The sequence below is a fragment of the Amphibalanus amphitrite genome, unplaced genomic scaffold (assembly GCF_019059575.1).
Source record: "Amphibalanus amphitrite isolate SeventyFive unplaced genomic scaffold, NRLGWU_Aamphi_draft 000028F_arrow, whole genome shotgun sequence".
In the NCBI taxonomy this organism is placed as follows: domain Eukaryota; kingdom Metazoa; phylum Arthropoda; class Thecostraca; order Balanomorpha; family Balanidae; genus Amphibalanus; species Amphibalanus amphitrite.
This window is the reverse complement of record NW_024881524.1, coordinates 1,248,001-1,274,933: the sequence shown is the minus strand read 5'-3', so window position 1 is coordinate 1,274,933 and position 26,933 is coordinate 1,248,001. Positions and strand designations below refer to the sequence as shown.

The 26,933-nt window shown below is 50.1% G+C and overlaps 1 protein-coding gene across 1 annotated transcript; it reads right to left on the bottom strand.

Annotated features, from left to right (window-relative positions):
- Positions 1–16,751: 16,751 nt before the first annotated feature.
- On the bottom strand, positions 16,752–26,925 carry LOC122364981 (nascent polypeptide-associated complex subunit alpha, muscle-specific form-like). The gene is made up of 10 exons (XM_043335833.1): positions 26,852–26,925; positions 24,448–24,702; positions 23,688–24,166; positions 23,197–23,606; positions 22,210–22,465; positions 21,838–21,958; positions 21,356–21,511; positions 19,569–19,742; positions 17,975–18,237; positions 16,752–17,631 (listed from the first exon to the last, which is right to left on the bottom strand). Exons 2-10 carry the CDS (start codon positions 24,700–24,702, stop codon positions 17,424–17,426), a joined length of 2,322 nt encoding a protein of 773 aa, XP_043191768.1. The 5' UTR covers positions 26,852–26,925; the 3' UTR covers positions 16,752–17,423.
- Positions 26,926–26,933: the final 8 nt, after the last annotated feature.

The following is a 26,933-nucleotide window of genomic DNA, read 5'->3' as shown; positions in this document are numbered from 1 at the left end:
ACCAGTGTGTTCGCGCTTCACTGTTTTTTATCCTGCTTTCCTTTATGAAATCATAGCACCAGTTACCGCTGATTGCTGCAGGAAATATTTATAGAAACAAAGTAACGCAGGAATTTATTTCTTTCAGCTGGTTCTCGGGCAGCTTTATGGGCCCAGTAAATGGTTGCTATTTTAGCGCTGCGTTCATTTCACTGAGGCGCAGAACTGCAAAAACACTCCACACTGTTTAGCCATTTCGCTGATCAAAGTACGATATTTCTAGCACTTCCATTAGGCGGATAAAAGAACTATGATTATCCATAAGATTTATGTACGCCTATGAAAAGGCATTCAAGACGCAAGGAAAATATTAAGCGCGAACGCTAGACCAAGATATCTCGGTAAATTCGGTGATTGCTAATCGCACCGCTTTCTTGATAGACGTCTGTCTCGTTGAGCATAAAAGCGTCGGAGTTTAGACCTTCGGTGCGTGGGCTAAGGCCCTCCCTGAAATGCATACCAAAGTCACGCAGCAGTCAACAGACAGTGAACGATTCAAAGCCAGTCTAATGGGATGTTTTAGCGCATGCATATATCAGACCCTGAGGACTTTATTCCACTAGTAAATACGATAAGCCAGCCATTGACACATGCCTCATTTCAGCAGGCGATTGAAACGCACACTGCAGCGTTTCGCCGGCGCGGGAGTGTGCCTGTTCTAAAAATGATGCAGTGAATGGAGATACGCACAGCTGTTGGAACAAGCAATGTCTGATGTACCTCCAGTATTTTCCGAATTTAGTATTTTCCCATAGGCTTAACATTACGACGTAATGACCTCTAACTGACCTCAGGTCAGTGACCTCAAAAAACACGAACTATATGTTATCCAACTCGGTGAACTTAGCACATCCTGAAAGTTTGAAGGAAATCAGTCCAAAACTGTGAGTTGGACAGGTGCAAAAAGAAAATTGAAATTTGACCATGACCTTGCACCGGTTTTTCTGACCTGGTGACCAGACCCAAGGTCACCCTGACCTGATATTTTCAGGTCATATGTAAAAAGGTTGCCCCATAGGCTGTGCCAAATTTGCAGCGCCGCCATTTACGCTATCTTCGAAAAACCTTAGGGGGGGGTTGCATCGACCCCCCCCCCTCCCTGCCAGGGCGAGGGTTAAAAGTACCGAGGTGGAGTTAAGTATAGTTTTCTCTGTGTAGGCAGATTGTTTGTGGTCATGCATTTGGATCTTCGTTGAATTATCTGACGCATTTTTCATGAAAAGTAGTCAGGCAAGATGCGATTGCGTATAGGTACTCTGACACAGCCCAGCACGAGTGGAAAGTGACGTTCAGCCCGGACTTAGGCTGGGAGGGAGCAAGACTGGCTGGACTCATCTCTTCATCATGCGCGTCAAGTAATATCTGTGAGCTGTCACCTTAATCCGAAACATTGCAAATGTATAGGACACCTCAGGGATATTGGGATAAAAAAGTAAGTGATCAAACAACCACAAGTGTCAAACCAAACAACTTGTTTTCAGTAAGGCTTGTCTCAGTGCTGTTTTAAACATCAACGATTCACAGAATCTTTGTATTTGTTTGCTGTCGCATGCTTGCAATGGCGTTGTTCGTGGAACTGAAGGGGTGATTACTGTAAATGAAACCTTTGGTAGCGATGAAAAATAGCAAATACGGGCTTGGAACATGCATTTTTTTACGTTGACATGAATTATGCAATACCAAATCCTACTTGGAAAGTTACAACCTGCAGATTTGGTGGCATTCATTCATTTTTATCCCTGAAGCCACGCTGCTGGGTATTCGGCAGTCACGTCCAAGGCTTCGAGCGACGGTTGATTGTATCCCAAGCTTTCAGAACGTAAAACAGATGCCAAGACGAGGAAAACTAATGAAGATGACAGACATCGAACAAAAAGTAATTCGATACTTTTGTTCGATTAGACGTGTATAGGTCGAGTTGTAATGATAAGGTGTGTACCCGTGTCAGAAATATCAAAATATGAACTTCTGTATTTTTAACCCTCGCACGACCAGGCCATTTCTCATAACACGAACGACCAGGGGGGGGGGGGTTGTTACGACCCCCCCCCCTGGCGTTTCGAAACGGAAGGTCGTAGAGCTTAGCGGAAAAAACCAACGGATTGCTCTCAACGAGATCTCGCGATTGGTGGTATATTTTTTGGTCCTAGGTCAACATTTGACCTACTTTTGACCGGTGAAAGGTCAAATTTTTGAAAAATAGACTTTTTTCAACTTTCGGCGGCGATTGCGGCAAAACGGTGGGAGATATCGACTTGAAACCTTCACTATCGTGTTTCTTGATCAATTCTCTATCGTTTGGTATGTATTTCGTTTCCCTAGCTCTAAAAATGGCGCGTTGGGAGCGCCGGAAGTCGGCAAGGTCACAGTCGGCGGCAGAAATTCGAAAAATCAAAATTTAAATTTTTGAAATCTGATTGTATTTTTGGATTTGGGAGGTCCATTTGCTCCCTATAGAAGCTAATATTGCTGCATATTCCCATTGAGGTGACAAGAATTAGCAAAATAGTGGTTCGGGCGCTTTTCAAAAATAGTACCGGACGCTGTTCCTCTTGTGACGTCATAACTCCGTGACCTGACCTGACCCGGTCAATTTTCTTGCACCACACGATAGCCAATGCTTGCCCCAACATGCATGGGAAGTTTCATCATGATCCATCAAACAATGTGGGTATCACCGGCAGAAAACCTAGGGATTCGGCGCACACGTTTGGTAACTGTCGGCCGGAGGCTGTACCTCTTATGACGTCATAACTCCGTGACCTGACATGACCCGATCAATTTTTTTCGGCAAAAGATGCGCAAAGGTTGCCCCAGAGGGTATTGAAAATTTCAGCCCGCTACGACAAGCCGTTTAGCGTGCACTTCGAAAAAACCTCAGGGGGGGGGGGGTTGATACAACCCCCCCCCCTAGGCGTTCTAGGGTTAAATATCTGTATTTTGTATTTCTCTTACAACTTCACCTGGCTGCCTAGCCTGGCAATTTTCAGTATTTGTAAAAGATTGCAGCATACCGGTATATCACGAGCCATGGGATTCCTATCAATCCCTTTGTTGGGGACTCGTGTGCGGTGTACCCTGTCACCGAGCCCTGTCCTATATCATCCGGTCATAAATCTTGCACCGTCCTTGTGACCATCACATCAGCTGCACAGAGATCGGTCACATTCCGCCAGTCGCTGCGGACAGCAGTGCATTGTCCACCGACGTCTGTCATCCTGTCATAGAGCGCTAATCGATTCGCAGAGTCGCTGGGGTGGTCCACCAGGGACGGTCGAGCCGAGGTCTGCCCACATACACCCTGCGGCCAGCCAAATATCCGACAACAGGGTCAATGGCAACACTCGCTCTTCCCAGCGCCCCAGGTAATTGCCGAGTACAATTGCCATCATGCGTTTCGTGGATCCCCGACGGCGTTTTTTTTTGTAAAGGTGACACCGAGTTGAGGCTCTCGATAAAACATTGTTTGGGAGATGGGTTTAAGCTATCGTTTCGGAAAATCCATCGCCTTAGTGCTAGAGGTATTTATAGTTACCGGAACGATGAGGGACGTGCCCACTGCCAGGTGTATGAGTTGTGGCCCTCGAGAACGACGTGGCAACACGCTACAAGGAGGACCATCAATCAGCCACCCACGAGCAGTGGAACGACGAAGGTGACCGGGAAATCTGGCGTCCGATCCCCATGGCAACCGGTCCGCTGCGCTGACCGTCAACAAAGCGGAGATGGCGCTCGCTCAGCGCTGTGACGTTGAATATCCATAGGCGCGGGAGCCGGGGGGGGGGCAGTGGGGGCAGCTTGCCCCCCCCCCCCCCCAACTCTAGGGCCGTGGGGGCGGTGCCCCCACAACTTTGAGACGAAATACCGCACTTTTTTTGCAAATGTTTGTTCTTTTTTGTTTGAAAAGCCAAGGGATGAAAAATAAGTGGTCTAAAACCGGTGAGAAAACTAGATTTGGGGGTACCCTAGGCTGATCTCCATTATGGTGTGCCCCCCCCCCCCCCCCCCAGTCTGAAAGTAGTTCCCGCGCCTATGTGAATATCCGTAATACTACAGGCAGGCAGGCACCAGATTTATGTTGAGACAATTCGTTCCCATGGCTATGAAGCTGGCCGACGACCCTGAAAGGTATGCTGTGTCGCCTGAACCGCTAACGGCGCCCCTGACAGGCATGCTGGCCGCCTGGCTCACTGATGGGCCCCTGAAAGGTATGCTGTGCCGCCTTGTTCACTGACGGCGCCCCTGAAAGGTATGCTGCGCCGCCTAGCTGTGCCAATGCCGGAGGGGGGGGGGGAGATACGCTGCGGTAACCGCGCTCCTCGGCAAGGGAATGAAAAATGAAAGACTGCATGTTCATTGCGTATCTTCAGGTGTGGAGAAGGGACACCAAACAACAGAATTGCGATGCTAAAGGAAGCTACACAACAACGTTAAATGGCACCAAAGCGAATGACACAAAATGCAATCTTGTGACCACTGCCGAATGTATGCATGTTGCATGGACGTAAGTAACTGAGAAGTGTTCGTTTTATCGCTAATATTTCACATTTCCTCATTTGCTGAGCCTCGAGCCAGATACGTGGCGAAATATGTGGCATTGTGAGTCAGACGTGCCTCGCTGCAAATGGATGGATTCCCGAACGATCCCCGGATTGGCAGCTTGATCGCAAATTCCTGAGTGATTTTCACACGAGCATCCGGCAGAAATCCATCAAACCAAGTCCATTTTATAATCCGTCGGTCACTTTCTGGCAGGCAGCCTCTAAAAGTCAATCGTTCAGTGATGCGGTTCCGCGTGCCGATGAGATAATCACTGAGCATGACTAAAGCTAAAAACATATTGCTAAATGTGTCTCAAAAAGGCTCGAGTTGTGAGGGTCGGAGAGAGGAGACATTAATGACGTTATTACAGAAACAGGAGATACAAACGTTTTGTTGCTAATCACACAACGGTTATAAACGGATCACTCATGGCTCCTCTCCGTATGTGGCGCAAACACAAGCGTGGGTTTTTTTCATCTGCTGATGCAAATTATGAAACGGCTGATCGCGACGCTTGGAGATTGCGGACAACTGCTTGAATTCCACCACAATTGTCGGTTTATGGCATTGTCACGGAGTATAATCGCCAATTTAGCTGTATGGCCTCAGTCATCTCTCATAAACGAACACTGGCAAATGTCACCACAAATGCAGCCAGCTGGGATATGGGCGTTATGCCTCGGAGCGGCTTTAGTTGTTGTGTGGCGCCTCTGGGTCGGCGGCGGACCGGCGAAATGGCCCGCTGCCGTGCCCCTCTAATTGTGGTCAATGGTCGCGCCGGTGCCGACAGAGCGCAGTGTGCCGGCGACACGGTCACGCCAGACACTGGCCACACTATGGCGTGCCGTCAGCAATAAATAAGCGCTAGTGATCACAATTACCGCGGCACAGCCACAGCGCCACAGCGCACATTACCGACGCCGATGGTGCAGTGGTGGCTGTCCTGTGGGTGACCTGACCGGCCAGCACTCGACGTAAGGGCGACCTTCGCGTGAGGGCAGGGCGGCACACGATACAACCGACGGGCAATCTTCCGGCCCGGCGGTCGCCGAGTGATGACCCCGCTGAGGTCATGTGTCACCGCCCGGGGGCACGTCAGAGGTCATTTGTCGCTGTGTGATGATGGCGGCTGGTGCAGTGCCGTCCGACACGAAATGTAAGACATTGTTCACGTGGAAACGACGCACCCAGGGGATTTTACATTACCAGCGGCCGTTCGGCCATATGCGGTCAGAGGTCAACAGGAGGGCCACAGTGAACCTTAGTAAGAAAAGGTACAGTAACACCCGAGTCAGACAACTTAATGGTATAGGAATAAGAGCACTTGAAATGGCAACGGTCACACTAGCCTTGCTATAAAGATTTTATTTTTAAATTTCGTCTAACATCAACTGGCAACTGAGACCGAGTTTCACATGTGAAGCTGCATAAACCAAAACAGCTGGTAGGTATGCAACGGTATGGTATAAATCAAAACAGTTGGTACTCTCGCGTCTATTTATTTTGTTGATAATTAATTTGCTATAAAATGTTATCAATGCAACCATCTTGAATGCACTTGCAATGTGCTCCACCACATACCTATGTAATATGTTTATACCTACCTACCGACGAAGACTACCGACTATACAGTCGGTAGTCTGTATAGTCGGTAGTCTGTACATAGTTAGTACCGGCATAGAGGTCCATGTGGCTCTACTGTAACAACACAACACAAAAACTGATGAGGCTACTGTTTCTGAATGTCCCGCATCCAGCGAGCTCGCTGGGCCCGTGCCCCTGAGGTCTGATTGATGAGTGTCCTCCTTCGATTGGCGTTCAAGACGAATGACCCGAACCTCATCGATCAAGATAAGTCCCAGCGCGGCACGAAGCGGCCGGCCAGCTCTGTTCGCGGCTGTGTCGTGATATTGAATTAACCGTCGTCGCTCATCAATAAAGTACGAGCCGGCGCCCCCGCCTGTCGACTTCGAAATGTACAGATCTGTGGGCCAGCCCATGGTGACTGTTTTAAACAGTGAACCCAAACTTCATATGTAAATAATTAATTCAATAGAAGCTCCAATCTCCGTGCCAGCTAAACATTGAAACTCCAGTAGCCGTGCCAGCTAAATATTGTCCTCTGTGCGCAACCCGCTGCCGGCGCCAGCTGAACGCAATGAGGTGACGCTATCACCCCTGCTGACCTCCTCTCAGTGAGCTTCATATTGGGTCAGAGGTTTATCTGCAGGCGGGTCTGGATCTCAGCTCTCTTCGCAACCGGACGTATATTCGTGTGTACATACACTACATACGGTATCTCTGTATCTCTCCCGTCTGTCTGTCTGTCTGTCTGTCTGTCTGTCTGTCTGTCTGTCTGTCTGTCTGTCTGTCTGTCTGTCTGTCTGTCTGTTGCTCTTTTATGTTGTGCGGGTATGACTATAGTCATGTCCGCCTACTTACTTGTCGGCTCCTGTCTGGTCTCAAGAAAACAATTGTTAAAATTGTCTGCATGAACCTATAAAACGAATTTGTCTCATTTCACTTTTTACTATGTATATGACTTTCTGTCTGTCTCTATCTATTCGTCTGTTTCATATCCGTCTGTGTCTCAATCGGTTCTGCGACACCTGAGCGAGCGTCATTTCAGCGAACGACATTTGAGCGAAGCCTTTTCAGCGATTATCAATTTAAGCGATTGACTTTTTCAGCGATTGTCAAGTCGGCGAATTCAATCACAGCGATTATTAATTTAAGCGAGGACCAGAATCGGCGAAACCAGATTGAGCGAATATATGAAGGTCACTGGGGGACCAATTGAGCGAACACAGTTACAGCGAAACCGAACGCGACGGAAGTCAATCATTTGCTACTTTTCGGAAATTCTTGCCCTTGGGATACCCGCTTGGTATGTGTCATGCTTCAAGCTGCGCGCGGCAAATTAAAAATTTGCTTTTAAGCTTGGAAACCACAAAAATATCTGGCCTCATTCTGCAACTTTGATCTGGAAATGTGGAACGTGAGAGATAGGACGATGGAAGGAATGCCAAGGACCAATAATAAACTCGAGGGATGGCACAGGGGGATCCAGTCTATGTTTCCGGGACCTCATCCAAATATCTGGAAATTCGTACGTTGCTTGGGGCAAGAACAAATTTTACAACATGGGGAACTGATCCAAATTCAAGCGGGGGAATTTCGTGAAAAAACAGCAAATTCAGCACAATATGAATCTCTGAACAAACGTTTGGTCATCATTATTAGCAAACAGTAGGGGGGGAGGGGAGGGTGAAATCGAACCGCTGGAATTTTTTTAGAAATATGGCATTAAATTTGGAGCTTAATGTCTGAACTTTGAACGTGACATCCGCCATCCAGTTCGGGATAACCATAAAAAGTTCCGGAAACATTCGTTGTACGAACGCTCGCAAAAGAAAACAGAAAAAATGCACTGTTACGGGACGATGAAGTGTTTCGCTGAAATGACAGTCGCTCAAACTGTAGTCGACGAAAAAGATGTCGCTGAAACATAGCTTTCGCTGAAATTGATAATCGCTATATTTGATAATCGCTCAATTTGATATTCGTTAAGTTGCCAGTCGCTGAAAATGGTTCGCTCAAATGACGTTCGCTCAAATGACACTCGCTAAAGTCGCTCGCACCGGTCTCAATCTCGCCGAGGCATGGTTCAATGTTCGTTCTCTTTTATGTCAAGTTGACAGATGCGGCGTTATAACACGAGAATGTTGCAGTGGCCAGTGGCCAGTTAACAGATGAAATAAACCAAAGGAAAACAAACGAATGGATGTTTTTGTGTGTCAGCAAAGCCACAAATGCCTTTGCTTGACGCTGTTATCTTAAATGGAAGAGTTCTCAAGCTTAGTTAATCCAATACAATTTCATCCATGAATAAAATCGTAGTGGTAGAATCAAGTCAAGACTGAAGAAAGTTTTCCATTCTCTACGAAAAATATATCCTAGGGTAGTCGCCCATCAAAGAACGACGAAAAGCTAACAAAACTGCTTGTCATTTTGCTATTCTTGGAGTTTGGACCACTCCTGATCTACCTCTTCCCCGCCCCCTCCTCAAACTCTATTCCCCGAAAGTTTGGCGCATATCTCTGGAATCCGCTCCCACGACCAGCTTCACGAAGCCGATGTCAGTCATAAATAACAACACTAAAAACAAATAAATTACCGAAAATTCCACTAGATTTGCGTGCATTGGACCGCTGCACCAGTGTTATTTTCTATTTCGCATCGAAGCAAAATTCTATCAACATGGATACCTAGCCACCGGGCCGCATAAAACCGGCCTCCCCGGCCGATGGTGACCCCCTCTCACTGCAAACTTATGGTATTGGCTGCGGAACGGTCACGTGCCGTTCCGTCGACGACCGGGTCGCACTGTCACAAGTCATACAACAAATTCATGTCACGATCCCACGACGCTATAATGCAGACTCGGCCGCACAGTATTGGCCACGCCAGCTGTTCGTATCCGGCTCTGCATAGAAAACGGCGCTGTATTTCATCTCAACTGCCGGGTGATGTTCAGGACGATTCATGTTATGACATTTCGTGCGACAACTGTGATCAGCCTAGCGATTTGTCTGCGATAGGAATATAGTCATACGTTACATCATTCAACAAACGCACCCGATTTTGTCTGCGAACTTCTTCTTCTATGGTGCCATGAGTGCGCCGATTTGTGCGCCATGAGTGCGCTGGGTGTCCACCAAATCGGCGCCACGTTCTTGAACTCGATCCAATGCCGTGGCTCCCGCGTACCCTCCCCATCAGCCCACGTTCACCACGAGCGGAGCACTGGCAGTAGGCCAAAGCAAGCTGCACGCTCAGGATGGGTGTGCAACGCCAGTGTAGCGCCGCGGCCGCGGGCACGAGCCAGCCCGTGTGACAGTCGCCAGAGCGGCGTCCCATCCTTCAGATCAGAGGCGGGTCGGACCAGCGCGGCGGCAGGGACCAGAAACTTCCGAGGGCATCGGCGGTTATATGACATTAGTTTCGTGTTCCCCTTGCGGAAGGTCGCACGGTTTCGAAGCACCCATGCCTCGCCAGTGGCGGCGGAACACCTTCAATTAAGGGGGGGGGGGGTGCACGGCCGACTTTTGGTCCCATTCTTTTCATGCAACACCCATAGGGCTAATGTTAAAGGTAGTGTTCCACCTTCCAATGATTTCCCATTTTATTTTTCCTAGGATAAGAAGCTTCTGTTTTAAACAAATATCGCAAAAAAATCAAAAATGGGCCTGGAATAATGCCTTTTTCGCCTAAAAGTTAATCGGTTTTTCGATATGTATAACAACTATAGTGGGCTGACCTGCAAACAGGCGTCGGCAACAATCGCGAATGCGGCGCACATGTGACAATAAGCAAATGTCTTTATAGAGTTACGACGTACGGGAATGAGTTATCAGCTGTCTAATCGTAGACAACACAATGTCGAACTTAAACTGTAAGCCTGTATTGGTATTGTTTCTTTAATTTGGCTGTCGAACATTAATTTATGGTTTGAAATATGATTTTATGTAAAATAATTGATATGAAACAGCCGTCTCTTAAGTTATGACCCCATTTCACCACACGCAAGTGGCAGAAATGACAATGATCAGCTGACGCGTTTTTCTTGGCCGAAGTCAGAGCGCGCGGCCCGACGCACCACGCGTATTTGGAAATTCCGACCTCGACGAGCATCAGAAGCCACCTAGCAGGCGTGTTCGAAACCGCAGGAGATGATGATGAACGGGTTTATCGAAACTTGATTGGATGAGCCTATCGGTAATAGCGATTTTAGTGAGTGCATTTATTGTTCATAGTGGTGTGAAATGTGGTTGGGGTACGACCGACAACCCGTCGGGGCGAATTTCGCACTGGGGTACTCAAAATTTGAAGAATTGAAGACGTTTCCATGAGTTTTGAAGGTATGGACAAGTTCTAAAAATCCGGTTCTCCTTATCCGGGTCATTAACTCCATATGGTCCAAGAAAGCTGGCACACTACCTTTAAAATGCCAAAATCAAAGGAGGCACGGTGCCCCCCCCCCCGTTCCGCCGCCTATGTGCCTCGCTATCTCACTGAAAAAGAAGCACCGAATATGACATATGACAATGTTGCCTTTTCTGACCTGCCGTACAGCTACAGGTACGGTAACAGTAGGTTTGGCAGTTGGTGAGTTTCAAGTTAGCACATCGAATTACATAAAACAGGAATATCTGCAGACGTGTTGCGAAACAGATCGAGCCGAATCCATCATCCGACATACAGAAACATCCAATTCATTTTAGGTCTGACATTGCTAGCCGCTTCTTTTAGAATCACCAGTCGAGCTCGGCAATACTTGCCCATTCTGACATAGTCCTTGAAATCCCGGTCATTTCTCACGGGCCATGAGCGGGCTGTCTGTCGACCTTGGCTGCCGAGCAGCTCGGCAGACGCAGCCGTTTTGCCGGCGGTGGCGGACGTAGTGTTTTGTCACGCAGCACTGCCCCCCCCCCCCCCCTTCCCCGATGGTGCCCGCTAATGGTAATGTTGATGACAATAGCGCCGCACCGCCGCGCCAGATCCACTTATCGCCGGCGCCGGCCGCGGTGGACACGCGCCCGTCATACAGCGGCCAGTGCCACACTGCATTTTCACGAGGTGACGGAATTACTCGCTTTTTCTCACCCTTATTAGCTTGGACATGTATAGCATCTGCTACAGAATGTAATAAACGTGCCATTAATTTCATTACCACTAATATTATTTGGAGGTCATTTTGGAGGGTATAACAAAGTGCTTATTTTATTGTACACGAAAATATTGTTTGGCGAGCTAATTATTGTTTGCTTCTTTGCAATGTCTTCCCTTTTATCACGATAACACAACTGTACCGCTATCATCGACCGTAACAAACGGACCCAGCATTCATGTATTCATGAGCGGCGTTACGTGGTAAGCCGCCTGTTCTGGAGCTGTAACAATGCATGGATTCCTCCTCAGATTGCATTCAGGGCGCCGCGTGCAGCATACAACGCCTCGGACGCTCCGTAAGCTCCCACGTGTCAGACGAAACTAGGGGGAAGAAGTGGGGGCTGGGGCCCTTGCCTGGAGAGGAATGCTGACCAGTCCTCGGTGCTGACTGGACCCGAGGGCTGGTGAAAAGGCGCACGCTGATCAACGTCAGGCAGGAACATCTGTTTTTGCCTCAACATGATCTCGTACACGTCATCCGGAGTTGTTCCTTGGTTTGATATCCTGACGGTGAACCCAGCCGTCCCTCCAGCCGTCCAGACGTCTGGGGGATGATAAAATCGAGAGTAGCCCATGGTGGCCGACCTGCCCACTGCCACCGAGCAAACGGTGATAAGGTCACTCGTGTCGAGCCGTTTTGATACCGCTGTCACTGACGGTTTGTTAGGGAGCCACCGTACTCCAGGCGTGTCGGTAGCGCCTGGGACTGGCGTGCAGCATATCGTCCTCAAAGCATGTCGTCATGGGGTAGAGAATACGTGTTTCAAATCATTTATCGGCACTCCTAGCCGTTCACCTACATCAGACAGATCAACAGAGGTTATGGCCCCCAAATTTGCACAGCAGCATAGGAATAAAGACACAGCAGGCTGTTGTCCACCCGGTATCACTAGAGCGCTAAACGACTCGCCACAACTTGCCACGATCTGAAGGGCAGAATTCCAAACATCCATATTACGTCTTAAGATCACGTGATGAGCTGATGACCTTAGGTGATTTACGGGTTTGGCCGAAAAAATATCGCAAACCACTTCTTGAACATAAGAGTAGGAATCATTGCGCTCCAAAGCAGACCATTCGATAGCCGAATGCCGCTGAACCATATAAGTAACTTTCCCTTCAAACTGGCAGTGCATAAGTGACCTCGTTCGACCTGTCCCAGGCCCGATTCATTCCACTGTCCAGATTCAGGACTCCTGCGATCGACCCGCGCACCGATGGGTGAGCTGGGGTGAGACAATTTTTCATGCTTTCGAGGCCATGTGTATTTTTAGGTGCATTACATCTGAAAAATTATTCCGTTTCAGTGCAGACACATTTTGTATATATGTAGTATATATTCGATATTATTGCCCTGTAACAATATATTAGGAAATACCATTTATTACTATAGAAACCACCACACTCACCCATCAGTTATGTACATTGTAGTGATGTCAATTACAGAAAATCGGAATACCGATACCAAACCAAATACCAACCAAAACCACGGGAAAATACCGAAACCAAACCAACTTGGGAAACTGAGGGAAATACCAACTTTTTACCGATTTCTTAGCCTCTTATACATCAGTGAGGGCTTATGATACCAACAAAATACCAAACAAATAACGATTTAAATACCAAATACCAAGTTGGTATCGGTTTGGTATCGGTATACCAAAAAGTTGGTATCCAATTGACTAGTACATTGTATAGTCGACTACAGAATGATGTTCAACTTTTCACAGAGGAGTGGTAGCAGGAGGAGGATATAAGTATAAGTAGTGGTATAAGTGGTATAGAGGATAGTGGTATGGAGGAGTGGTATAAGTAAAGTAATCTTGAGTGGTAGGCTGTGCCGCATCACACGGGCTGAGTTCACAAATTATAGCTTTGTCCCAATGCTCACAATCGACACGCTTAATTGCGTGATAAACGGCACAACTTAGCGCTCCGGTCAACTGATAGCTTCTGAGGAGTGGAACATCATTCTGTAGTCGACTATACGTACCCAAATGACCAAGTAATTCATATAAATAAGCATGAACGTTTTCAAAGTAGGTAGGTATGGGTGTAGGAATGTGATCGTGTAATGTGCGATAGGTAATTATTTTTTCATCAATGATCATACAAATACCAGACGATCTAAAACGTTCTTCATTTCGGGATGTCAATTTAGCTGTAAAAAAACGATGCCTAAAACATATGTGTTACGACATTTGTGTTTAATTTAATTTAATCTTTAACATAATGTGTGGTGTTACATTGTGTGTTATGTTATGTTGTGTTACCTATGTGTTAATTATGTGTTAATTCGCGCTAACTGCAGAAGATCTACAAGCGATTTTGCTCGAGCGTCGGGAATTATTTAACCGCACCTTGCAATGTCAAATATTCCAATGGCGCTTTGCCTCGGTCCAAGGCCTTCAAACAAGTCCGACCTCGTGTTCCGCTTACGAAACATGAACGATTTTCAGGATAAGGGTTGAGCTAAAATTCGCTTAGTTTATTGTTTTTGTAAGATGACGTCTGCTGCTGGCGACGCACAGCCTGAAAATGCAGCATCAAGCATAGAAGAGGACGAATTAGCGACAAAGAAAAACGAATCAAAAGAAAAGTCGGTGCAGGTGGTAGCCAGCAAGCTAAGTCATCCCAGCATCTTCGATCCTGAAACTGAAGATAGCAACAGAGATGTCTGGCGTTTGGGCTTCCTTTTTACTATCGCGACGCTTGCGGCAAGTTTTTGGCTGAAAGCGTTATTCCGTTTACCCCACCTAGCTCTGAGACATTCAGGTGGCGCTTTCTTGCTTGCATTCATATGTACGATCTTTTTTCTTTGTATTCCCCTAGCGTGTTTAGAAACATTTACGGGTCAGTATGGAGGAAAGTCTTTATTGTTGACCATGGGAGAAGTTATTCCCATCACAAGAGGGGTTGGCTTCGCCATCGTAATAGATCACTTTCTTGAAGTTATATTGTACGGTGTCAACCTCTCTCAACTGTTCATGTACTGTTTCTTTGCGCTGAAGTCGCCGATGCCGTGGGAAAGATGTGACGCAAAATACAACACCCCTCTCTGCGCAACTGATCAGCTTGAAGAGAAATGCATAAAAGACAAGGCGAAATCAGGATATCTCCGTCATACCTGTGTGCCAGGTCAGCAAGTCTGCTCGGCCATGCATCTAGGAGCGGCGAATGCGACACATTGTAGTTTATCCGCTAACAAGACAACCGTTTATTTGCCGCTGCTGGACAGACCAACAGCGCAAGAAGAGTATTACGAGACCGAAATACGAAACCATGGAAATCAGACGCTGAAAACTCTGAAGGGCATTGGCGAACCAAATATCACCATTCTTGCTGCATTGGGAGCTGTGTGGCTGATAATTTTGGTAACTGCAATGGGCGGTTTAACACCTCAGCCCTATATCGCCTTAATCGCAGTTATCCTTCCTATGCTGGGATATATCGTCTTAATGTTCTACGCACTAACACTAGAAGGCGCCGGTGACGGGATCTCCCACCTACTTCGGATGAACACCTCGGATCTGACGAACGGCCGATGCTGGGCAGACGCTGCTGGCCTTGCGTTTGCTTGCATGAGCGTCGGCTGCGGCACTTATCCTTCTCTGGCAGCGAGGAACCGTCCAGCCCGACGATCTTATTTCGACGTCCTCGTGGTCGGCGTCCTGTGCATAGTGATAGTGCTTGTGACAACACTCAGCTTCTACGGACTGGTGGGTTCTCAGGCGAAATCCGGCGCACTAACCATCGACGCACAACTACTGCACGGCAGTGACATGGCCCGGGTGCTGTTCCCCACCGCCCTAGGACGCTCGAGCATGGCGAAAATTTGGACTCTGGTGTTCTTCTTCACCATTGCTGTACTCGGAGCCGGTTCAATGGCCGTGCACATGACCTGTGTCATCAGCGACCTGGCATCGACGTGCCAGTTCAAGTGTCATACGGCAGTGGCGTGCTGCCTGGTGATGCTGTTCGCCCTCGGCATCAGCGCCTTCTTCTCACTCGCCGGCACCATCTTCGTCCTGGACACCATCGAGGACTCCATGCTCGGCTCCAAGAAGTTCCTGCTCAGCCTACTCTTCCTAATAGTCGTCATCTTCTTGTACGGACCGAGGAACCTGATCCACCACGTGAGGAAGCGTCTGCGGGTGCGCCTGCTGCCGCCGCCGTTCTTCTGGCAGCTGAGCTGGTACATCATCTGCCCCCTGGGACTCGTGGGGCTGATGGCTCTGGCCTTTCTCGGTCGGGGCGGTACCTTCTTCCGCGACGACGTGCCGCTGTGGATCAAGCTTGCCGCCGTCGGCTACGAGTTCTACTACTGGGTCATCATCTTGTTCTTCTTGGTGCAGACGGCCGTGGCGTGGAAGCGACCGACGCGACCGCGCGGCGTGTGGCGCCTGGAGACCAGTCCCGATGACGTCGAGAATGACGAGGGCGGTGGCGGCGGCGGAGGTGGCTCCGACGAGTCGATACTAATCACTGCGTCAGAGCCGAGGAGCAAGCCGACGGAGGCCGCGTCTAAGACTGGCGCTGTCGAGAGCACGCCGACGCTGACGGGAGGGGGTGAGAGCGTCCCGGCGGTCCTTGCCGACAGCGAGGCTCCGCAGGCAGCTGCCAAAGACGGGGAGACCACCGAGGAGCCCGAGGAAGACCTGACGCTGCCCGGGGAGAAGCGGCGCGCAGAGGCGGCTCGCGGCGCCGTGGAGCGGATCAGAGGACTGGAGCTGGAGCCGGGCCCGGACGAGGCCGACCTGTTTGTGCGCCTGCACGCGTGGTCGCGCGGTCCGCCCAAGCCGCCCACCCCGTCCCCGACCCCGACCCCTCCGTCACCGGAGTCGGAGCCGCCGCCGGAGTCGGAGCCGCCACCGGAGTCCGTGTCGCCACCGACATCAGCGCCGTCGTCGCCACCGCCGCCGTCACCGTCGCCCACTCCCTCGCCGGAGCCGCCGCCGCGACTGCCCAGCATCGACAGCATACAGACCGAGTACGCCAACTTCCTGGGCCGACAGAGCCCCGACCTGCGCGCGCGCGGCCTGCCCATACCGGCACAGGAGCGGATCGAGAGGGAGGGCGTCAGCCGGCTGCCCTGGAAGGACGAGCAGCTGAGCCGCCAGTTCGGGCCCAACGTGCTGGGCATGATGAGTCCGTTCACCAAGCACGGTCTGTTCGGACGAGGACGGGTGTCTCCAGACCTGCCTCTGAGGAGGAGCCCCGAGTGGACGGAGCCGCCGCGACGGGCCGCCAGCGTGGCAGCGGCCATACCGGAGGGACAGGAGGCGGAGGAGCCGCCCAAAGACGTCAGCGAGGACACGCCCTCGCTCATGAATATGCTACGAAATATGAAGTCCTGAATAGTCCGGGTAAATTGTCAGTGGTAGTCACTCGCGATCGTGTTGGTTGTAGTTTGCTCAGCGTGGTGATACAATACATAATTGCAGGAGGCAGATGTTTATTGGCGATACAGCAGCTGCTTGGTGTGCAACAAACGCGGAGGCACTCAAGGCCGATAGACGCGGAAGGAGTAAACGTTAACGATTACAGGGGCTAAAAGGTGCGAAACTGTAGCGCTGCATGCATGGTCGAGGCACATCAACACTTCCCGAAAACGTCCTTTTTTACGACGATGTTAAGCGGTTATAAGACCCCTAAACGGTTCGTAGTCGACGCATCTACTTTACTAAATCGTGACTAAAAACCACTTCTTCGTGGTTTTTCGTCGGTCGCGGTCGTTACACAGCATTTATTGGGTGAACGCCTAAAAGCAGGAGCAAATACATATTCCCTTGATAGTTGATAATGATTAAAACTAATAGTTTGCGTGCTGATCTTTTTGCTGCTGCCAGCGATTAGCACGCTGGACTGCTAAACGAGAAACGGGGCGGCTGGAGGAGCGACTATCTAGCTGAGCCGATTACCATACCGCGGTACGTTCGAGACGTTCGACACAACATCGGACATTCGTCGGACCAGTCTAACTCATTTGGTCCACGATAGCTCACACCGAGTTCCTCCCTTGACAAGCTCCTTCCCAACACTCACCATCTGTGCGCTTCCTGACCCCTCGCCAGCTGCAGCTCATCCCCGCCGCCTTTCTCTCACCCTGTTCAGGGGCTCATTAGGGCGCTGTTCTTACGGAACAGTGCTGAGCGGCGCAGCGACTCCGAGATAGCCTCCACAGAGTCAAAGAGCGCCATGTGCGGGTTGGCCAGCAGCTTGGCCGACCTCTGGCGCGTGGAGCGGCGCACCGGCGTGATAACCGAGAGGATACCGCTCGGAGCCTCCCCGGCAGCGCCCAGACGCAGCGCCGCCAGTCTGAAACGGCAGCAGCGATGTCAGCAGTGCACATTTATTGTGCCGGGATGCATTGGAACAGATAATGGGTTCAAAACAACGAAAAATACAATAATCACGAGAGATCATTTTGAAATACGAATCTTGCAGCCACGCATTTACAAGATGATAGATAAGGATAGACAGTAACTTAAAAATCACTATTGCATATTTCGCTGTGGCGGCTGTAGCTTCAGAATTCGCCTATTGCTTTGGGGTAAAAAGGACTTCACAACTTTCATGGGGAAGAATACCATCATCCCTCACCAATCAAATCCCCCTATCCACCATCACCATTCCCCTTCCATTCCCAACTCGTACTAACTTCTTCAGCACCGTCTCATCGTCCACGAGCGCGTACTTGATCACGCTCGAGTCGAACACATTGCTTCTGTCGAGCAGCGGGCGGCGCGGGGTGCGGGTCTCGGCGCGACGCCGGCGCCCTGGTCCCGGCGTGCCGTCCGCGTCCGCCGGCGGAGGGGCGTTCTCGGCGTCCTCAGAGGCCTCCTGAGGCGTGCCCGGGGCGGCCGGAGCACTGGCGGCGCGCTTCACGAAGTTCTCCAGTCCGGAGATCAGCTCCGCCACCGGCTGGGGAGGGAAGAAGGCAGGATGAGGGTGTCAGTAGTGGGCACGGACAGCAGAGGTAGAAGAAAAAGTAAGCAGAAGTACAAGAAAGTAGGTAAGAGTAAGAAAGCAAGAGGATAGAAACGAAGAAGAAAAGTGGAAGAGTGGTAATAACATAACGGCAGAATGATACATCATTTATTCGGAATCTCGTTAAGATACGCAGACGATACCATTAACATCACCGACAAAGCAATTACCTACGCTGAAAACACGTTACAAGTGAATTTAATTTTACACTGTCGTTGTAAATCACAGGTGCTTCGTTCCACATATGACGACTCAAAAAAAAAAAAAAATGACAAAAATTGGCAATGTATGCTGATCGAACGGTATAAGCATATTTCTAGCAAAACGCAACGTTTTTGATGTACCATTCAAACTAAGGATCATGACTAATGTATCCATCTGACGACCGGCTTATTAGTGATATGCGCCCGAAATTAGTAGCTGCTGCGCTACATATAATGAGGCCTGATTTAAAGAGGAAGCCGTCAGATATTTTCGTCATAATCCGTTCAACCAGGATTCATTGTATATGCCGTGAACGTCCAGTGTCGGCACTAATTAACTCCTGCTAATTATATCAGATTCATTGCGTGCTATTTTCGCAGCTGCTTTATTAGGGCATCCTCAGGGCCACAGCATTAAGTTGGATCTCAAACATAATTGGGCACGCTGGGATCAGTTTGCAGGGGGCGGCATTGTCGGTTATAACAGCTCAGTCCGCAGTACAGACGGACCTTGTAACTGACAGCTTCACGTCAGCGAAAAGGACGTAATGCCGCCGCAAATCCTTGCTCGGTGGATGTCAAAGTGGACAGTTCCCTACATCATACTGACGGGCAGCATAAAAAATACAAAAACAGGTGGCCCATCACGTAACATTAATTGCATAGTCGAAGCAGAGGCTTGTATGCCACTTCAGCGGCCAGCTTTGCTGATCCAGACCAACATAAAATAACGGTTACATAAGAATGCTTAGTTTTTGCCAGCGTCATGGCAGAATGACAAAGGGAAGATCGACGAAGGGTAGGTGACTATGATTTTAAGAATGTCTGGGACATTCTGTGAAATAAAATAAAAGAAAAATATGAAAAGATATTGCGTTTTTTATTTTTAAAAATATTTTTTCTTCTAAAATTCATCAAACGACTTCGATAAAAATTACACTATTGAAATCAGCTCACTATCAGCTCTCGAATAATACATATTTATTCCTTTGATCAAACAACCTTCCGACGAGCCGTGTGTACTGCACCGTGCATTGTTCGCCCCGGGGCGGATTCGCTCACCTCAGCCTGGGCGTGTGACGCCTGTCGGAAGCAGTGCAGCACCGTGTCGAGCTGACCGTCCCGCTCGGCAGCCGAGGCGCGGCACAGCCAGTAGCGGGCGCGGCCGGCCGACACCGGGTCCCGTGAGAGCCGCTCCAGCCAGCTGACCACCTGGTCCGAGGGCAGACCCAGCTCCTGTGGAGGGGAGGGGGAGTTACAGGCGCTCCAGCCAGCTGACCACCTGGTCCGAGGGCAGGCCCAGCTCCTGTGGAGGGGGGAGGGAGTTACAGGCGCTCCAGCCAGCTGACCACCTGGTCCGAGGGCAGGCCCAGCTCCTGTGGAGGGGAGGGGGGAGTTACAGGCGCTCCAGCCAGCTGACCACCTGGTCCGAGGGCATACCCAGCTCCTGTGGAGGGGAGGGGGAGTTACAGACGCTCCAGCCAGCTGACCACCTGGTCCGAGGGCATACCCAGCTCCTGTGGAGGGGAGGGGGAGTTACAGACGCTCCAGCCAGCTGACCACCTGGTCCGAGGGCAGACCCAGCTCCTGTGGAGGGGAGGGGGGAGTTACAGACGCTCCAGCCAGCTGACCACCTGGTCCGAGGGCAGACCCAGCTCCTGTGGAGGGGAGGGGGAGTTACAGACGCTCCAGCCAGCTGACCACCTGGTCCGAGGGCAGACCCAGCTCCTGTGGAGGACATGGTGATTTCGGGTAGACGGGGTTGCGAAGGCAACTGAACTAAGACTTCTTTCCCATCACTTATCAGACACAGGGCGAGAAAATAAACCAGTTAACCCTATTAGTGGCAGGGGGGGGTTGTTTTTATCCACCCCTCAGGTTTTTCGGGAATATCTCCGAAACCGCTGAAGCTACGATGCTGAAATTTTCTGACTTTTCCTAAAACTAAATTGGGCACATTCCCTGAAAATTTCAAGTTCATAACTTTACCAGGGGCGGCTCCAGAGCACTGGGAATTGGGGGTCCTATTCGTGAAGCGAGTCATTTGGGCGAAGATCACGATGCTGCACCAGTTTTACGAACAGTGAATGAAAGGTATCATGTGATAACATATACAAAGTTATTGTGCATCCTCTTTTGACACGTTTTTGCTATAATAAGCGGATCCAGGCGTCCAAAAAGGGGGGTTATTTTTTACCTCCCAACATAGGTGCCCTGACACCGCCTATGCATGACCAATACAATTTTAGTCGTTCTCTCATAAGAAAATTGTAACATAACAAGACCATTGCCACCCTTTTTAGAAACAGTACCAACAAAAACCTTATTTACTATACTTTTTGTGTACCCCCAATCTCAATGATCTGTATCCGCCTATGATTTTTGAAAATGCATATTTTTAGGATCCATGTGAATTCCTGGTTCATTCTCTATCGATCGGCAAAAGTTGCGTTAAGATTGGTTCAGAAACCTGGCCGTGATAAACAGTCTAAAATGTATCTGCAATTTGCCCGTTTTTACCCCCCTCTACCCCCCTATTGACATTTTTGATTTTGTTTTTTTTAGAAATGTAGATCTCGTTGAGCCAAATCGAATGCCGTTTGAATTTTGAAAATCGGCCGGTTAGATCTCGAGATATCAAGGGGGGGTCGTAAACAGCCCCCCCCTGCCACTAATATGGGGTAGCCAGGAGCCTGCCACTAATAGGGTTAAGGCATGAAAAGAAGCTAAACGCATCGTCTATATAAACCAAAAAGCATCCTTAACGCATAATCCAGATAAAATGACCGTATAAAGACGCCAGACGAACTCCGCCAAATTTCCACTGATCGTTACAAACTATTACGAACCTGCAGCTCCCGCAAGTCGGAGAGCACGTTGTCCATACGTTCCTCGCCACCGGATGCGGCATCGGGCGTCTGTGGCGCCCCCTTCCTCGCAGCCGCCGGTGTCGCCTTAGCAGTCGTCACAGGCGTGGTTGGCGAGACTTTCACTGTAGGGGTGGCCTGGAAAAACGGACCTTTTCGTCAATCAAAGCCATTGGGAAACGACATATCTTTATAGAGTGAAAGCAAGCAAAGGACACTAGTTTTCAGTCATCTACTGACTTAAACGACAACAACAAAAATCATGCATTGAATATAAAGTGAAAATGAGCATATAGTCCAGGTGGTGGACTAGGTATATGTATACACGGGTCATGTCAGTGAGCCCGTGTGCTGAACTTAAAGCTAAATCACAATTAACTACTATCGATAAATTTGTGCAAAGATTAACACTTATCGAAGAAACATGCAATCTTCAGGTGCCCTCGATCGGGTCCATCACTAACCCTGAGCGGAGGAGAGCCGGGGTCCAGCTGGACTCGGGGAGCCGCCGAGCAGCGGGCCTTGGCCGCTTGGGCGCGCGACGGCGTCGGCTGCGTCAGCTCGCTGCCGAAACAGTGCAGGTGCCTGCGGGAAGAGGATGAGGTCAAATCGCATCGGGGTCACTGAAGGTCACACCTCTCTTCAGCCATAAGCAATATAGCGTGATTCCTTTCACGTCACTTTCACGAACGCTTTCACGTCCTGAAAATAAAGAATGTGAAAAGACATTAAATTATCAACTTCAACCAATTCGATGTAATCTACCTAACGTATAATCATTCTGGCTATTCCCAGCCCGGCAGCGTTCACTCCCCCCAGACCAGACCCACTCTTACATGAACGAGCTGAGCTGCTTGCCGCGGCGCGCCAGCCACTGCTCCAGGCGCTCCTGGAGAGTCTGTTCAGTCGGCAGACGGGGCCGGCTCGCAGATGGGAAGCCTCGGGCTGGAGTGGCAGACGGACGGCCGCGGGCCGGGGTGGCGGACGGACGGCCCCTCGCCGGAGTGGCGGACGGACGGGGGCGGCCTGGCGTCGCCGACTGCTGCTGCGGCGCCGTTCGAGGCACCTCAGTAGGCGCCTTGGCGGGAGGAGCTGAAACGGAGTGGGACAAAACATAAGCGTAGTGTTTATGCTCCCAAAAATGTTCCAGCACTGAATTTCTCCCAGAAATTACCAAGCAATGGCACTATAAGTAATCGCAAATCAACAGCATAAAAATACGGCTGAGAAGACTGGGAAAACTCGAGCACAAGGGACATCTAAGTAATTGCAGGACCTTAAAGGGACTATCCCACCTTCAAAAAAGTCCCGTTTAGGATTCGGAAATGTTACTCATGATATTGTGACGAATTCTGCAAGTTTTTACGCGTTTTCATCGTATACTTTTTGAGATATTGCGACTTTTATATTTCATCGTGACGTCATTTAGATCGGATCTGTGACGTAATGAAGGATTTACTTCATGTCAGTGTGGGGGAAATTTGGCAGCAAATATAGGTATTTGCTCTCAAATATGACTCGGCTCATACAATAACAAAAGTGTCTCTGATTGGCTTATTCGTAAATCAAGTGATGCTTCACTTGAACAGGCGTTCAAAAGGCAAATGACGTCATCAGATTACCGTTAATGGTTAAGAGATTGGGCCTTGCGCAGGGCTCATTTTCAAATGAAGGGAACGAATTTCTTCAACACCACGAGGCCGCGGGGGTTGCAACCAAGATAGATAGTGGTTTCTGGACCTCGCCGCAAACTTGGCTATCTCAACTCAAACCTAATGTAAAGGTGGGATAGTCCCTTTAAAGAAGCTTCGCCCGGCACATACCTCCACCAGTGGCGCCGGCGGTATCCAGGTTATCCTCCCTCGGTACGGCGGCCACAGAGGCGGCCGGCCGGTGCACCGCCACAGAGCGGTCCGAGGTCGACCGCGACCGGTGCATGGCGCTCAGCGAGCGGCGCATCGTGTTGGGCAGGCCGGCCGGCGGCGCCAGCGACCCGCCCACAGACGGCGCCACAGTCGCGCGGCGCTGGACCGGCTTCACAATGCGGGCCGCGCGCGGCGGTGACGTCTTCCGCTGCGCCGGCTGCTTGGGTTTGGCCAGCGCGGCCAGGCGCTGCTTGCTGAGGCCTGCTTTGACGGCGGTGACACGCGGCGCCGACCCGGGCACGGTGCGCGGCGAGCGGCGCGTCGGAGCCGGCGGGGAGCGCCTGGGGACCGCCGGCCGACGGGCGGCGGCGGGCGGCGCGGGGCGGGCGCCGGCGAACGTCTGGCGCCGCGGCCCGGCCGGCACCGGCGGCGGGCGACGGGCGGCCGGCCGGGCAGCTGGCGGGGCCGCCAGCGTGGTGCGCCGCTCGGCATCGCGCTCCGCCTGCTGCCGGCGAGCCTGGATCAGCGTCAGGCGCCGCTGGGCGGCCTTGTTCAGCCGGATACCACCCACCGTCGGCGGCGGGCCCCCGGGGACCGGCGGCCGGGCCGCAGCGGCGCCGGACGGCCGCTGAGCCGACGTCGAGGCGGTTGCAGCGCCGATAGGTCGTTTGCGCGCACCGCCGTCCGAGCTGGGAGCGGCGGCAGTCGGCCGCGGCTGCAGCACGCGGGAGGCCACCGCGCGGGGCCGGGACGGTGCCGAGCCGCGCTGTCGCTCGGCGCCCAGGCCCAGGCAGGCGGCGGCTGCGGCGGCGTCGGCCGAGCCCTGGCGACCGCGCAGGATCCGCTCGGCCAGCTTCTGGCGGCGCGCCGCGCGCCAGGCCTCCAGCTGCTCGCTGCTGACAGTGGCAGGCCGGTTCAGCGTGGCCATCTGGGGAGAGCGACACGCGCACTGAGGGATGACACTGACACTTATTTATGGAGGCTTGTTGCAGTGGCATTATCGAAACGTTAAGCATAAATTTTAAGCTAAACATTGTTCTGTTTCCGCTTAAGTGAAAAGGTTATGCGTAGAAATTCCCTGATTTCATCATCCCTTTAGAATTCATTACATTATCTGAACATTTGTTTGAAGTTTAAAACTTGTCCTGAAAATAAATTTGTAATCTTCCCATAGCTGATACTCGGTATTCGTGCATCTGTCCCACAAACCTTCGGCACTGAGGCGGCCCGAGGGACGCTCGTCGGTCGGTCCTGGCCCGACTGACGGGGGGCCATGGGCGGCCGTTTGAGCGGGGCTCGCTGTCTGGGCGGCTGCTGGGCCGCCGCCCCCGCCTCCGGCCCCGCCCTCAGGCCGGTGTCTATCCGTGCTGACACGGCGCGGGGCCGCTTGCTGGCCGGAGGGGCAGCTCCTCCGGCGCCGGCCGACGTCTCCGACTCCACCCGGGGTCGCTTCACTGGAGCCATCTGTCGACAGGAGGGAGAGATAGAGGAGAGGTTGGAGTAGGCAGTAACATATCATTACCAAAATGATGGTATGGTGAATGGTGATGGCAATCTAGTTCACCTGCAGTATTGATAAGTAGGTATTAAGTAAGCCTGATTGAAATTTCAAGTCCTTTATTAAATATGCATTCTCAAAAGTCAAAGCCAGCTTGAGCTTTCAAAAATGCTTCTTCTAGCTTTCAAGAGTGTTTCCAACAATCGCAACCCAACCCAGACTACACAATTTGGTCTCAACAATCAACAATATCCCCCGCCCCAGTGGCGGTCTCAGCCAACTTCGCCCTAGTGGGGGGGGGGGGGGGCATATGTTACCACCCACCACTAACTCAAAAACTAAGAGGGCTAGAAAGACGCGGTAAAAAGCAGTCGATAGCTCTCAATGCGTACGTTTGAAAGTATTTCGGTCATTTTTCACCTTAGAGCAATATTGGGGTCACCAGAGGTCATCAAAGGTCAAAATTTGCCAATTGTCATTATATTTTTCAGAAAACATGCCGCTATCTCAGCAACTATGGTAGCTAGAAAAACGCATGGAAAAGCAATCGATAGCTTTTGAACTCTTCTTTTGAAAAGGTCATTATCAATATTGACCTCAGGTCAACGGTTTAGCCTCCAGAGGGCAAAAACTCCAAAAATAGCTGTTTTTATGAAGTGTTTTTCGACAATGACTTTCGACTACAAAAAGCCACGACATTTCTATTGCCAGAATCGTGTTCCCCTTGCCGAGACGCGTCGAATGAACTATAATTTGACCTTGAAAGGTCAACTTGAAAATTTGACCTAAGGTCAAGGTCATGACCTGACCGGAAAAGGTCATGTTGCATATCAGTCGATGCGTCTCAACGAGACAAACACAATGAGACCATCCCCAGCGTTTATCTCTTTCCAATCGCGAGTTATTGGCAAAAAACTGTTTGTAGCCTCAAATGACCTCGGATGACCTTTCTAGAGGCTATCCTCAAAAATGAAACCTTGGTCATCACGAGTGGACTAAATCATTGTGATTCTGAAATATTTGGACTGTTCCTATGCGTACACACGGATCTAGAGGCATTTTCATTTTTCTCCATTGACTTGCAATGGAAAGGTCACGCCACTGACCTGACCTTAGGTCACGGATATAAAAAATCCGAGATATACAAATTGTAGGCGCCCATAACAGCATGCAATCCACGAAGTTTAAAACCTTTCTGACAAACACTGCAGGCTGGACATGATTGCAAACTTTTTTTTAGGCTTGGTCAGTTAACTTGACCTGGTGACCTGACCCGTCATGACCTGGGGTCAAAAATTTCACACATTGTCCAAAATTGATGTACCAAAAGCTACCCCAAGCGGCGCGGCGCTACGCGCCGCGGTTTTTTATTCACACGCGAAAAACGCGACAGGGTGGTAACATATGCCCCCCCCCCCCACTGGGGCGAAGGATATTTGAGATTGAAATGTGGGTAGGTACCTACTTATTTATTAGGATGATCTTGAACTGGAATTCAAATTCAGCACACATGGATCTACGTAAGGGTTAACACTTAAAGGAAATAGTTCACTTTTAACATGGGGTTTTGAGCTGGAATAGCAGTTTCGTAGCTTGAGCTGAGACTAGCACAAATCAGGAGCTTTTACGGCTCAACGATCACCCTAGACGAAGAAATTCCATTTCTCGTTCCGAAAAGAGTGCCTTGTAGAGGAATGCGTGCCTTGCACAGGAATGCAGCCACGTCATCGTCAGCCAATCAGCGTGCTGCTTACAGCCAATGCAGTATTCGTAGGTTTGAGCTACGCAATATGATTGGTCAATGCGTAATAAGCTTCCGCGTCAAACATTATTTTACATAGAATATAGTTCGCCCTATATTAAAATAAAGAAAATAATTGTTTTTACAAAAAGGTTTTATTTTATTTCATGATTATTTTGAGCATAAAAAATCATAAATCAATAGCAAAATACTGATTTCAGGAAAGTGGACTGTTTCCTTTAACCCAAATGATGAATTGATAAAGAATGATTAAGGTTTCGGTCCTAATTTGCACTCATTCAAAAAATGGCGTTAAATGTTACCAAGTTTGTTGACCACTGGAAGAAATTCCTCTGAAGTCTAACCTTACTCACCGAAGAAGTTGGTCAATGCTTTCTCCGACTGCAATATCAACCAAGAGTTATGTCTTGTATATACCAGGGCACGTATATACAA